General features: G+C 36.7%; 1 protein-coding gene and 1 long non-coding RNA gene across 2 annotated transcripts; both read right to left on the reverse strand.

Moving 5' to 3' along the window:
- Window positions 1-5,148: 5,148 nt before the first annotated feature.
- LOC147518218 (uncharacterized) lies at window positions 5,149-6,338 on the reverse strand. Its single transcript, XM_086594746.1, has 4 exons — window positions 6,304-6,338; window positions 5,647-5,682; window positions 5,438-5,523; window positions 5,149-5,330 (listed from the first exon to the last, which is right to left on the reverse strand). The coding sequence occupies exons 1-4, from the start codon at window positions 6,321-6,323 to the stop codon at window positions 5,161-5,163; spliced, it is 312 nt and encodes a 103-aa protein (XP_086450872.1). The 5' UTR covers window positions 6,324-6,338; the 3' UTR covers window positions 5,149-5,160.
- A 275-nt stretch (window positions 6,339-6,613) lies between these two features.
- Window positions 6,614-9,207, reverse strand: LOC147518219 (uncharacterized). Its single transcript, XR_015214019.1, has 3 exons — window positions 9,143-9,207; window positions 8,574-8,873; window positions 6,614-6,863 (listed from the first exon to the last, which is right to left on the reverse strand). It is a non-coding gene; the product is annotated as an uncharacterized LOC147518219 (long non-coding RNA).
- Between the last annotated feature and the right edge of the window lie 5,723 nt (window positions 9,208-14,930).

Raw genomic sequence — 14,930 nt, forward strand, 5'->3', positions numbered from 1 at the left:
TTTTAAAGAAATCCTCAAACCAAACGTGTATAGCAAGGTCTACTATTAAATCAGAATTTATAGCATTGGACAAGGCTGGAAAAGAAGTATAGTGGCTTCAAAATTTCTTAGAGGATATTCCAAACTGGGCTAAACCTGTGCCAGCAGTGTGTATACACTGTGACAGCCAATCTGCTATTGGTAGAGCACAAAGTAGCATGTATAACGGGAAGTCTCGACACATACGTCGTAGACATAACACCGTTAGACAATTGCTCTCAAATGGAGTTTTCTCAATCGACTATGTAAGGTCAAAAGATAACATTGCTGATCTGCTTACAAAAGGTTTAACAAGAGAGCAAGTGGAAAGATTATCAAGGGGAATGGGCTTAAAGCCTTTGAGATAATCAACAAAGAGTCCTCATAATGGAAAAACCAACCTAGTTGACTGGAGATCCCAAGATCTAGGTTCAATGGGCCAACTAAATTATGTCTGTGACTCAGTTAGCACTAGAGAATAATATTATACTCTAACCCATTCCTATATAAGACAGTGCATATCTGCAGCAAGAATCAAGATAAGTCAAGCTTTTAATGATTTAATATATCTTGAAAAGTTATGATATCCAAGTGAAGTATTACAGGATATTATTTATAGAAATCACCTATGTTAGTGCGAAGTGGGGCCGCTTCTATGAGTATTTTAAAGGCAAATGTTTCAAAAGCACTATCTGAAACCAAGAAGTGTTCAAGGCCAAAATAAACAACAATGTGAGACCTAACAGTATTCGAGAAGGTCCTACGTGAAGATGATTGTCTAGGTTTATACAAACGGCTGACAGTTCAAGGACATTAATTGAAGTCAACTGATCGTCCAATTAAATCCGATCGTCTTTCACTAAGGCAAGTTCAAGGCCTCCCATGCTACTTGACCTGATGCGGTATCTTTTTATTTGTAAAAGAATAGAAATCCGATGTTTATGATAGAAGAAGCCAAATTTTCACTATGTCCCTCCAGCTTAGGATGTCTTGTTAAGTTTGTGGAATAAATTGCCAAATCTGTCTTAAAGTATAACCACTTTAAGTGTTTTGCCTTTCCAAATATTCGCTCCTTTTTTGAAGGGTCACACTTTTTCACACTTGAAAAGCGTCTATGCACCAATTCAAACATTTTTCAAAGTCAATAAATTACCAAATGACCAGGTGTCAAAAAATTACACTTGTTCACAACTTTTCACAAATTGAAAGTGAATTAAGTAACGAACCCCACTTTAACCAACGAGAAGAAACTGCCCTGTGGTTATGCAAAAACCATTTTGGCGCTATCAAAAAAAAAATCCAATTCACATATGACATACCTGATTTTTGGACCAATTCCATGCGTCAAATATAGTATCTATGGTGAGAAAATTTTCTACCACATTACAATCTTTTCCGCTAACGTCTTTACCAATAAAGCAAAAATGAAATTCGCTTCAAAATTGTTAGTGCATTTGTACTAAACAATAAGTATAGCCAAAATTAATTCAACCAAATTAATTCAAAGAAAAAATAAATCTGTCTTAAGTTTCCTAAATAGCCAAAAGTAAATCTCAATGGCCCTCCAGTCTGTAGGAAACTTATTCCAAAAATATACTTATTGTTAAGTAAACAAGAAATCAAATTGATATAAACAAACCTTTAATATCAACAAACAAACAAACCTTTTAGTTCAACTAATGAACTTAGTTTACCAATGATTAAATCCGAGCCTAGTGATGATCACTATGTCCTTAAGACAGATTTTCCCCCTCATGGTGCTTGAAGGTAAGGGTGGAATTTGAGCTAAACAAGCCGAGCTTTACCATGCTCAAGCTCGGCTCGCTAATTACACGAGCTTTAAATTGAGCTCGAGCCGAGCTTAAACGAGCCAAGCCCAAGCCGAGCCCGAGCCGCTCGGTTATTTTACACTATAAATATGCTATTTGAGCTAAACGAGCCGAGCTCATCAAACTCATTTCTTACACGAGCTTTAATTTGAGCTCGAGCTTGGCTCATATAGTTAAACGAGTGAGCTCGAGCCGAGCTTAAATGAGCCAAGCCCAAGCCGAGCTCCGAGCCCTCGGCTTAAATTTCACCCTTACTTGAAGGTTGATGGGAAACTGTCTCCCAAGATAGAACGGATTTCCTTCTATAGAAAGCTAGCACTTCAATTCTATAGAATCAACGAACACATCATAGTATTTGACTAAGAACAGAGGGAGAAGAGAAAGATCAGAATCCTGTGTGATCTGGTGTGTCTTTCTTTCCAAATTCATCCATTATTTATAGGTGAGTGGTGCCACGCACTTCAGAACAACACAGTGACTCTTGGGAAAAAGTAAGAAACTCTTTGAAAAGTCACATGTTTTGAAATGACACACCATTTTGGCATAAAACACTGTTTCGAACCAGTGCCTATTTCGAAAGGTCACACCTTTTCGGCATGATGCACTATTTCGAACCAGTGCACATTTCAGAAAGGTCGCACCTTTTTGGCATAATGCACTGTTTCGAACCAGTGCACCCTTTCGAAAAGGTTTTTATCACTTTACGTACTATTTCAAGAGAAACCCATTTCATCTCAAGTGGGGTAACTTGGGAAACAAATTACTCATTCATATCTCAATGGATTTGTGCAAATCCATTTTTCTAACATATCTGTTATGATTTGTTTTAAAGTAGTAACATCTAGAATCACTACTTTTGAGTACGAGTTTCTTAAAACATCTCTCCTTAGTTTTTAAAACCAAAAGATACAAAAAATAAAAGTTATAAGTCTGGAGTAACCAAAATGATACCGGGTTAACGTATAATTTTATCTTCTTAGCAAAACCTCTATATTGGATTGGATAGAGATATATTTTAAATGAGAAAACAAAACCAAACCAAACCAAACCTAAAACGAGGTGTCTCCAAACGAGAATTAAACAAATAAAGTAACCCAAAGTGATACTATTCTCTATTTAATTATATATTTTTGCCTCCACCTCTCTATTTTGTCTCGATAATCTGATGTTAAAAGACTCAAAAGTTTCTAAAATTTTCTTTCTTAAAAAATTCTCTTCTCTCATTTAAATTTTTTCCCCTTCTAAATCTCTCTCATTTCTAAAATTTTTTTTTCATAAATGTCTTCTAAAAACAAAAACCATCCACCTAGCAAGACTAGATGGATCAGTTTCAATGATCGTGTGTAAGCACTTCCTAGATAACTGCAGCTTAAGATATGGATACTTATACCAAAAACCATTCCTAGGTTGGGTAAGAGTTCATATGCACATAAAAGACGCGCTGTGAGAGAAGGCAGGGGCTTGAATTGTCAAACATCAACTTTCCCCGGTCTTCAACCTCATAACAACTCAGTTTTTATAGTTTTCATGTGCCATCCACCTGCTCATCGAGCACAGCTGAAGAGAGTAATCCAACCATCTGATTGGGATTGACTCAAGTTTTCAAAAACTTCCAAGTCTTGGGGATCTGACTTTAAACGACCCACCTTTTTAAAATTTCTGTCAAACTTATTCAAAACCCAAAAAAATTAATTAAAATTTTCTTTCCGTTATCTGTACATATTTCCCTACAGTTCCTTCCTTTATCTATTCTTTTTTCACCGTTGGATGTGAGTTTACCTTATACCGTTACGTTGAATTTTTTATGCTAATCATTTTGGTACCTCACGGGTCAAGATCAGACGAGTAACGAAGCACGGATCGGCTCCTGAAGTTGGCAAGGCGCTGAGGACAAGATCAGAATTTCCTTTATTCATATGGGATTGGGCCAAAATTTTGAGGCACGTGCCATCAACCCATAGATATAATTCGCGACCGACCATAGTCATCTTCTCAATCGAAAAATCCCCAACCCTAGCTGATAAGTGCTCAAAAAGTGCAATTTAACCCTCGATTATGCCTCTTGTTTAGCCATCTTAGTGGACTAATAGTGTTTGTAAGTTATGTTTTAAGATTCTACAGGTGAGAAAGAGAGTTTTGTAGAATATTAGAGAAAAAGGGATAAAATGGAGCAATTCGGAGCATTAAGGATCACATGGGAAGCCCGTGGACAATCATGGAGAAGTATTCTTTGTGTTTGCCTTAAGTGGTGATTCATTGAATGACCGCCCTATTAGGAAGTACTCCTTGATGTTGCTTCTGGTAATACATTGAATGGCTGCCCGAGCTTACATAAAAGGAAAGAAGATATTAATAGCATAAATATAGGAACAACCTTAAGTGGAGTTAATTGTTAACGATGTTTCGTCCAAGAGGGCATCGTCACTTGCTCGATTGGCTAATTGTAGTCTACTTGTAAGAACAACCATGAAACAGAAGGTCATAGATTAAAAGTATTGATGGATTATAATCTCTTGAATTCCCTCTCTTATAAATTCCCAATAGTTTAGTTTAGCATTAGAATCTAAATCTCTATAATCATAGTTTTTAATCCCTTAAACTCCCTTTCCAGTCCTGTCCTTCACATAACATACACTTAAAAGTGGAACGATACCCTACTCATCTTTTACTTATTGAGGGATAATTAGTTTTTGATACGCTTCTATTTGTTCAACGACCATCATCTATCTACATTATCCATACACCATCTACACACAAAAAGGAGTGAGTGCCAAATGGCACTGCTGCCGGGGATATAATTAATTGTAGCCCTAGAAGCGAGTATCAAATGGGGCCGTTGCCGTTTTAAAGTTGTTTATGTTTAACGTTTTCTTTCAAGATTAGAACTTTGGATATTGAGATAACACTACACCATATCTATTGAAAAAAGACAAGACAGTTGAGTCGTTTTTCCGAAAAAAAGACACTTTTCGGTGTCATATGGTGACCCGTTTTTTTTTTGCAGTCTTTTTTTTTCTACAACACTTGACAAGTGTCGTTTTTTATTTTTTCATTTTAAAAAAAAAATGCCAAATCAGGGCCAAAAAATGCCCCTAGCCCAAAATCTACTAAATCATGGCCTAACAAAGCCTACTACATACAGACAAAACCCAGTTCAAGTCAATTGAGCCCAATTCTTTCTTAGCCCAAAATCTCTATAGAAGCCCAAATCAGAACAAAGTCTACTACATACAGACAAAGCCCAATCTAGGTCAATTGAGCCCAATTCTTCCTTAGCCCAAAATCTCTATAAAAACCCAAATAAGAACAAAGCCTACATATAGATAAAGCCCAGTACATGCCCATTCAATTGGATCAATTTATATCCTAACACAAAATCTCTGTAGAAGCCCAAACTATAACAAAGTGAATAATAGTTCCACCATTCACTTGAATTTCCATCAGATGGGCCTTCTTCTGCTTCAATCCCTTCATCTTCCTGATCTGAAATGTTAAACCAGAGTTACAATGATGCCTATAGGGGCGTATTTCTTGCCAATGTCACTTAAGAGATTTACAAGTATGAAATGATAAATATCTCTCCTGTGTACCTTTGGAATTGACAAGAGAAACAGAAGTAATAGCATCCTTGTGCCCTTCCAATACATGTGTACACAATCCATCAGATTTCCATACTCTGGCAAAAAGAGAAATAACACATTGATAATCTCTCACAATTTGAGTTTGCCCCAAATAATACAACTAGCCATTAAAAGAATTAGAAAGACAGAAGAGCAGCTTAAAATAATATTGTAAACACCTTGCAAAACTGTCGTAGCTCCCAATCAAGATGAACCTGACAGAGGATGTGTCAGTGCAACTTTTTAAGAAAATTCAGTATCAACTTGAAGTTGAAATGAAATATATCCCAATTAGAAAAGAAAAAAAAAACAATTAAATGATAAATTACCGCGGAAATGCCTTGGCAAGAAGAAAGTGTTCAAGTTCCAAAAATATCATACCAGTAAAGCTCAAGATATTATACGAAATAGATACGCAAAACCAAATTCAGAACCATAATGACTTGGTTATTCCTCCTGATCAGGGTCATCATCTCCTCTAAGATTAGAACCATAAAGTACTTCAAAATAAAAATATAGATAAGACCAGCCCTCCTCTCTCCCTTGTTATACATTCTCCTATATTTTGCTTAACAAGGAACTATTTCTACCACTTAGTGTTTGTAGCATGGGGCTTTAGTATTGAGAGAATTCAGACTAGCATGCATGCCACTAATGACTGTCTGTTCCTCTTTTTTTTTTTTTTAATAATTTTGTTCAGAGTCCACTTCCATTGAGAAGTTTGTTTATTTCATTTCCCTAGTATCCAAAATTTGAAGATGTGCAAGGTAGCCTGTATTTTACTTTTATAACAAACATCAAATGGGTATAAAGGAGGTTTCGAAGAATTCTCTTACCTCGAGGTCAGTAGCACCATCTCGAATCATAACCATCTTCTTGAGCCTGCAAACCATAGCTTTCACATCACTACAATAAAATAACAAACAGTGGACTGATATTTAGTCTACTTCACAAAGTCTTTATCGGCCTTCCATTTACGACAATAAATCGGGAATGACAATAAATCTCGTCTCTATTTTGGGATGACAATAGAATAAACTTTAATTCTAACAAAACAACTAAACCATACAAAAAACATCAAATCTTTATAACAAGTTAATTGAAAAGCTCACCAAATTAAGACTGTCTTTGCTCTGCAGACTTTCCATAACTCTTTTATAAATGTGCTGTGATTCTTGGCCCTACTGCAAGCTTCTTTCATACTTCTGAATCCAGTGTTAGTAGCAAAACTTGAGGCTGCCATGTTTCATTGGCTAAAGTAATAGTCCCTCCACAAATCTGTATGCAGGTCATCACCAATCTTCCAATGAGTTCTGCTTTGAACCTCAGTTTCAAGGATTCACAGTAGGAATAGCTTCGTTTCTGTGTCAAGCATAACAAATCGTGGACCTTATGGCTGCACAGAGAGAAGTGTATTTTTTAGTAGAATAGCCTAGTCTGTATGGCTGTACTTAAGAGATGAAAAAAACATGTCTATCACTCAAATCTACTAGTTAAGGAATCGATGAACTTTGTTACTGCAGACATGAATATCATTACTCCATGGAGTGTTAACACTAGGCTAAGAAGAGCTGCAAGAATAAGAGAGAGTACTTAGGTTTGGAAAGCGCCATGAGGAGGATACACTACCCTACCTTTTGGTAACAAACTATGTAAACTCTACCTTCATTTATTTTTAATACAAATCTCCTGCTTACCTAGCGGAAAATAAAAGGAATCTGGAAATTCTACAACCAAATCCACCCATAACCTGAAAATAAACAAACACCGCCCATTGCATAATATAGAATACACAAAAGAACAGATTTTATAAGCAATTACAAAGAAATCGTCAACTGCAATACATGTTCATTCTTTTGCACACAACAACACAGTTCCTAACACCAAACAAAAAAATCCACCACCCAATCCTTCCAAAGCTCGATATTAAAAAATATACCATCCTGTCCATCTATAAAATCATAGTAGAGTTACAATTTTAACATCAAACACAAAAAAAGATTCAAAAAAAATTCTAAAAACAATAGAAAGCCACCTTGACCAAACCAACAGCATGCTCTTCAAAAGCCATCAAGAATTTTTGAAGCGTAATTGTTGTGGTGGTAACTGGAGGATCTAAATTTTCAAGGTGGTTTCTTCTTTTCTTTTTTGTTCTATAATTCTACATAGTGCGCTGTCAGTTGTTTTGGTCAAAATCAGGTCAATTTAATTTGATGTTGCATGCTTTAAAGCACAACCAACAAGGACATGACTCGTGAGATGATCCCCCGGCCCAATAGTAATGAAAACTCAAACTCAACCATCTTATAGTTCCTCTCGTCAAGAGGCCAATTAGTTTCTCGACACATAAGAAACTAATAAATATGTTCACATAAATAATAACTTTACAAACTAATACCTAAAATCCACAACACAATTAAACATGCTACATAATCAGAAAATTTCTCATCAACCACCCTGAACGAAAACAGACGTATATTTCTCAATATAGCTTGGAAAGAGACAAATCCAATTGGGTTTGAAACTAGACTCACAGAACTACAACTTACCTTAAGACCTTGAAAGCTAAATTTTATTCAGAAAATCACAGACGTTGACAGAACTTGCTGAACTGTCAGCACAAGAACTAATTCATCACTCTGAAGTAAAACAGTCATAACTATCACTATATAACTTAGAATGGAACAAACCAAAATGGATATAAAACTGCACTCGAAATTCTACAGCTTCTGTTCAGACCAATCAAGCAAATTCCACATAAATATTTTAAGGAAGCTGACTAAACATAGAACATGAGCTGGAAAATCCTAGTTAACATAGCTGTGCTAAAATAGTTGTACCTTTTTCTACATATATTGGATTGAAACAAATCCAATTGGATATCAAAGTTAAGTAAGAGTTCTACAACTTCTATTTGAACCTCAAAACCTAGTTCCTACACATAAATCCACACAAGTCAGCACAATAGACCACAAAAAGGAAAGACAAACAAAACTAAGTTATCCTATTTGTCATAATTTCAAACTCTACAAACCCAAGTTTCTAACTTTTAGAAACATATCAACCCCAAATAATTTTAGCAGAGAAAACATGAGAATCAACTCACCTGAATCAAGTCTAGTCGAAATCAATTTCAAATCTGCCAATAATCAACTTGACTTTCTTTTCTTCTTCAATTAAAACATTAGCAATACAACTCCCTTGATGTTTGAATTCCACCTTGGTACTAATTACATAAAGAAGAAGAAGAAACCATCAATGAAAAGCGCCCCCTAAATCTTTAGCTATTCAATGGGATAAAGTAAAAAACTAGTTTGTTTTCAGATGCATCAACCCATAAAGATATCACCTGATCTTCTTATAATCCCACAATGAGCACCTAATCTTCTTATAATCCCACAATACCCTGCTCAAATAGCACAACTTAAGTGAAGCTTCATTAGATATCGAAGTGTCTGATTTACAAACTTGATAATATAAAAACTTCAAGAATCAACAATTAGACTAAGCAAACACCTTGATGATATACAAATAGTTGCAAAGATTCTGTAAGTCAACGAATATTCATTATAAAAAGAACTGTACTAATTAGATCTCCATTTTTCACTTTGAAGGAAGAAAAAAATTAAACAAAAGAATAAATACCAAAAACAGAAATGAGATATTAAAACAAACCTGCTGTTTTACAGGTGATGAGAAAAAAACTTTCAAGAATCAAGACAAGGCTCTCCTGCTGCAGTCTATATTGAAAATAGTTTGTGTGTTTTCAGTATCTCCCGGAAGTAGATCTTAAACAACTGACAGAAGTGTATTAACAAGCTTAATTCGAGTCGTTAATTGTATTGGAGCATTGGAATTCAATTTCCAAATTTCGAGAAGCTCCAAAATTCCTAAACACACACTGAAAGTTCAACTAAAATTCGTTAATTTTTTTTCCAGAACCTAAAACTTACAATACAACAAACAACTGACAAAATGCAATTGAATTATAACTAACTGATACTTTTGTAACCATTACTAGTCATTTTCACCATAACATTAATGTTTTCTAATAAGGAGACAACACATTTCAAGTCATTTCAAGCTTTATTTCATATCTTCATATCACAAAAAACCAATACCAATCAATAATAAACTAAAAACATATCCAAAATAAACATTTAACATTTATACAAAAATTTAGGGCTACAATAGCAAGGTTTGTTTACTTACTGATGATATTAAAACAATGATCAAACAGCTGAAAGTGAACAATCTGTAATGATTAAGAAGTGATCGATATCAATCAAAACATCAATTAAAGTGATCGAAATTAAAATTGAAATCATTTATTTGGGATCGAAATCAAAAGATCAATTTAAGTGATCAAAATTACCTTAAGAGAGATGCTAGGTGATTGAGAAGAGAGTGATTTGAGAGCGATTTGAGATTCGAGAATGATTTGCAATTCGAGAGAGATTTGAGAGCGAGGGTTTGAGAGATGGTAAGTGAAAAGTGTTTTTTTTTTTTTTTTTGTCCTCTCCTGCTTTTTATCTATGGGTTCTGATCCGACGCCTCACGGAGACTTCAACGACACACGTGATGCGTGCTCATAACAGACTAAAGAACGGCGTCGGTAGTCTTGTATTTTTTTCGAATATCTGGTGTAGTGTAATTTTAGCCGCATCATCCAACCTTTTAAGAAAGAAAGAAGCTTGAAGGACATCTCGAAGACAAGATCTACCATCCAGGTTAGTCGAATCTTCATTCTTTTTATTGCTTTCTTAGTATAGTTACATCATAGTTTAGTTTTATTGCTTTTTAGTATAATTGCATTTAGGATCTTTTCAACAATTGAAGTTGTAAGTCAACATAGCAAAATATCAAACTCTAGTGTTTCTTGTCTGAATCTTGACAAACGGACTATCGTCTGTGGGTCGTGGTACTTAAGCAATCCAAGTGATTCACCATAACCCTAGAAGAGACATCTTTAGACAACGGGCGAGATACTAGATGCAAAGCGCAACCCAGTTGAAGGAAAGTAGTTTTACATTTTAGTATAACTTAGAATAATTGTATACTATTCAAGCATTGTAGGATAGTTTTTCGTTATTTTCGCATAACATTTTCTAGTGTATGCCCCGTCGTCCATATCATCGTCTGATAAGAACACAATAGTGGACAAGGTTTAACAACCGACTCACAAGAATACTAGACGAGATTGATACAATGGCCGCAAGCAATGATGGAGGTGTTTTGGATACCAATAATCCTGAAGCTATCCCACCCATGCATGCAAGCCTGTGAATGAGGAAGAAGGCGAAATGATTTCTATTTGCCAATCATTGGAGACCCACCCAACAGTATTGTTTTTCCATAGACAGAAGCTAATCAGTTTGAACTTAGAGCATCAATAATCTCTATGCTTCCAAAGTTCAATGGTTTAGATAATGTTCAACCTTATGTTCACATGAACAAATTTCTATCAGTCCTCAGAACTTTCAAGAACCAGAATGTCAGGGATGAGAGTATCAAGTTAATTCTTTTTCCACTCTCACTCAAAGGTAAAACATCCGAATGGTTAACTGCCGCGACCGATCAATTCAATCAACAACCGGAGAAGTTGAGAACAAAGTTTATGAACAAGTTCTACCCATCACGTAAAGATGCCATGCCATGCATGCGGCAAGCCATCAACAATTTCAAAGGGAAGGTGGTGAAGAATATCATCAAAGCCGGGGAAATTCAATAATCTGCTAGTCTCATGTCCACATCATGGTTATGATAAAGAGCACACCGGCTCATTTTTCTTCGAGGACTTTCTACTATGAACAGGCAGATGATACAGTCAATGCATCAAGGTAAGTTTACATCATTGGATGGAAAGGAAGCCTACAACTTTCTCGAGAATTTAGCTGAAGACACTCAACAATGGAGTACTAGCAACAAGGACGTAGCTAGACTAGAGGGGGTGCCGAAGAAATTTGGCAACCAAATTCAAGAAGACCCAAATCAAGCAATGCTATCAATTATGACAAGCCTATCAACAGGACTTGAAAATCTGAACAAGAAGTTTGATCAGTTCTCCATGAATCCTCCAAAACCAAACAATTTCTAAGCTAAACCTCAGCCATCCAAGCCTTGTTATACCATTTGTGAGCTATGTTCTGATAAAGGTCACACCACTGAAGAGTGTTCGTACTATCTAGTTACTAATGCAGAGGCATGTAGTATCAACTCTTTAGGAAGAAATAACCAGTTCAATCAGGGACAGAATTATTGGAAGCCACAAAATACAAATCAGAGGAATTTTCCTCTAGGATTCCAAAATCAGTCAAATCAGTTCCAGAATAACCAGTATCAATTCCAAAACTACCAGCAACCATACAGAAATCAACAGTCATACCATAACCAGTAATACCAAGCCAACATAAACAGAGAGTTAGTACCAGATCTTATGAGTGGATATATTGCCCCTACGCCTCAGTCGAGCAAAGCAGTTATCCCACATCTAGAAGAAGATATCACCACCATTGTCAATGAGCTGAAACAGACAAATCAAAGAACATAGAAGTTGGAGAATAACTTTAGTGTCATTCAAGGCCAGATAAGGCAAATCGTTGCCACCTTGACGGAAAGATCGAAAGGAACATTACCTAGAGATTACTCATGAACAAGTTAATGCTGTCACCACTCTGAGGTCAGGCAAGAAAGTTGATAACAAGATTGTCTATGAACCAGGAAAAGATTCTGTGGAGCCCAAGGTAACTTATGTCCCCACCATCCCACCCATTCTAACATTCCGGATATATCTAGTGTTGTGCCACCCAAAGAAAGTAACCATTGAGAGAAGTCAAGGAACTCTTGTGAAAGTAAGTAAGAAGAAGCCATCACAAGTGACTCCACCTCGTCACTCCACTATTTGTTACCAAGCCAACCGAAGCCAAAAAAGAAGAGAACCGATATTGAAGAATCCACAAAGACCGTTTCCTTGAAACTAGTGAATACCGAAAAAGATGACCGGTCAAGATGAGGAGATTTGCGATGTATTTCAGAATTCTGATTAATATCCCATTTCGACCGCCATCAAGCAAGTTCCCTCGTATGCTAAGTTCCCCGAAAGATCTACTCAAGAAGAAGACCAACATTCGAGAAAGAAGCTTTTATCGCTTCAACGATATTCATCGACGCATAAAAATCTATCGGTTGTGAAACCGAAAGATCTTGGAAGTCCAACTGTTACATGCAGAATTGGAGATTCTTTGGAGGAACAAGCATTATTAGATTTGGGTGCCAGTGTGAATCTTCTACCATATTTCGTCTACGAGAAGTTGGGCTTGAAGGATCTAAAACCGACTGATGTTACTTTACAGTTGGCAGATAGATCAGTGAAGATACCTAGAGGACTAATTGAAGACGTCATAGTCAAGATCGAAGATTTCTATTATCCGGTTGATTTCATAGTACTCGACACGGCTCCTACATCTGGTAGGCAGATACCAATCATCCTAGGCAGACCATTCTTGGCCACTGCAAATGCACTCATCAACTATCAAAACGGTAATATGACGTTATCCTTTGGTAATATGAGAGTCGAGACCAATGTTTTCCATATGTTCTGTTAACCCGCGATCCACGGGAGGTGTGTCTTGAAACGAGGTATGCATGATTGAAGCGTTAGCCGAGGGATTATCGACTCATTCATATCCTGGCCGACGAGTTATTGAAAATCTCGACGATTTCAGTTGTGAGGAACTTAGTGTTGAGGCAATCAATGCGATTTTGGATTCATCACCTGTCATGGATGATAGCAAGTTCAAAGAAAAGTTTGAATTGCCTATGCCTGATGGACCACCTAAAGACTTAAGAAGGAGCCGCCTAAGCTAGAATTGAAAACTTTACCGTCTACACTCAAGTATGTTTTCTTGGGAGATTTGGGAACCTACCCAGTAGTCATTGCATCGATTTGATCGGAGTAGGGAATCGAGTTAGTAGCACTTTTAAAAAAACAAGTCGGTATAGGTTGGACAATTGATGATATCAAGGGGATCACCTATGATAGTTCAACATAGGATTCATTTGGAAGAGGATTCCAAGACTTCTAAGCAACCACGGAGGGAGGCTTAATCCAAAATGAAGGAAGTAGTTAGAGAAGAGGTCGTCAAACTCCTTGACACCGGCATTATCTACCCTATTTCTGATAGTCAATGGGTTAGTCCAGTTCAAGTTGTGCCAAAGAAGTCCGGAACCACAGTGATCGAGAACGAGAACAGTGAGTTGATTCCAACCAGGATTCAAACTGGATGGAGAGTTTGCATCGATTACAGGAAGCTGAATAGCGCATCAAGGAAAGACCATTTTCCATTGCCATTCATCGATCAGATGTTAGAAAGATTAGCTGGACAAGCTTACTACTGCTTTCTTGATGGTTACTTAGGATATTTTCAAATCCATATTTACCCTAAGGACCAAGAGAAGACCACATTCACATGTCCGTTCGGAACATTCGCCTATCGTCATATGCCTTTTGGTCTATGAAATGCACCGGCCACTTTTCAGCGATGCATGATGAGTATTTTTGACGACATGGCGGAGAAATACATGGAAGTTTTTATGGACGATTTTTTAGTTTTTGGATCATCTTTTGAGGATTGCCTACACCATCTCTCCTTAGTCCTTAAACGTTGTTGCGATACCAACTTAGTTCTGAACTGGGAAAAGTGTCACTTCATGGTAAAGGAAGGGATAGTGCTAGGTCACCAAGTTTCAAAGGAAGGAATTCTAGTAGATCGAGCGAAGATTGATATTATAAAGGATCTACCCAAAACGAGAACTGTCAAAGATATCCGTGCCTTCCTAGGTCACGCGGGATTCTACTGTCGATTTATCAAGGATTTCAGCAGAATTGCAAGATCGCTGTCACATCTGTTAGGGAAATATATTGTCTTTGATTTTGATACATCATGTGTTGAAGCTTTTATGAAGTTAAAGGAAGCACTCACTTCAGCACCAATCATTCGTGCGTCTGATTGGAGCCAACCATTTGAAATCATGTGTGATGCATTTGATTATGCTATAGGAGCCGTTCTAGGACAAAGGACAAGAAAGTGCCGTATGCAATCTACTATGCTAGCAAGACTTTAAATGGAGCTCAGATTAATTATTCTACCACTGAGAAGGAACTCTTAGCCGTCGTCTATTCTCTTGACAAATTCTGACAATATCTGATAGGTTCAAAGGTGATTGTCTACACTAACCATGCTGCCTTGCGTCATTTACTCGCTAAGCAGGATGCCAAGCCTAGGTTGATCCGATGGATACTACTTTTATAAGAATTTGATTTGGAGATACGTGATAAGAAAGGAACAGAGAATATCGTTGCTGATCACCTTTCTAGATTGCTAGTGGAGAATACGGAAGACAATTTACAAATTTGTGAGACTTTTCCTGATGAACAGTTGTTCAGTATATCAAAAGTGCCATG

The sequence above is a fragment of the Coptis chinensis genome, chromosome 2 (genome assembly GCF_015680905.1).
Source record: "Coptis chinensis isolate HL-2020 chromosome 2, ASM1568090v1, whole genome shotgun sequence".
Lineage (NCBI taxonomy): Eukaryota > Viridiplantae > Streptophyta > Magnoliopsida > Ranunculales > Ranunculaceae > Coptis > Coptis chinensis.

Excerpts from the sequence above, each read along its gene's own strand:
- LOC147518218 (XM_086594746.1), bottom strand. The coding sequence starts at position 6,323 with ATGGTGCTACTGACCTCGAG. Across the intron at positions 5,683-6,303 it reads ATGGTGCTACTGACCTCGAG|GTTCATCTTGATTGGGAGCT; the intron begins GTAAGAGAATTC and ends ATCCTCTGTCAG. Across the intron at positions 5,331-5,437 it reads TTCTCTTGTCAATTCCAAAG|ATCAGGAAGATGAAGGGATT; the intron begins GTACACAGGAGA and ends TTAACATTTCAG.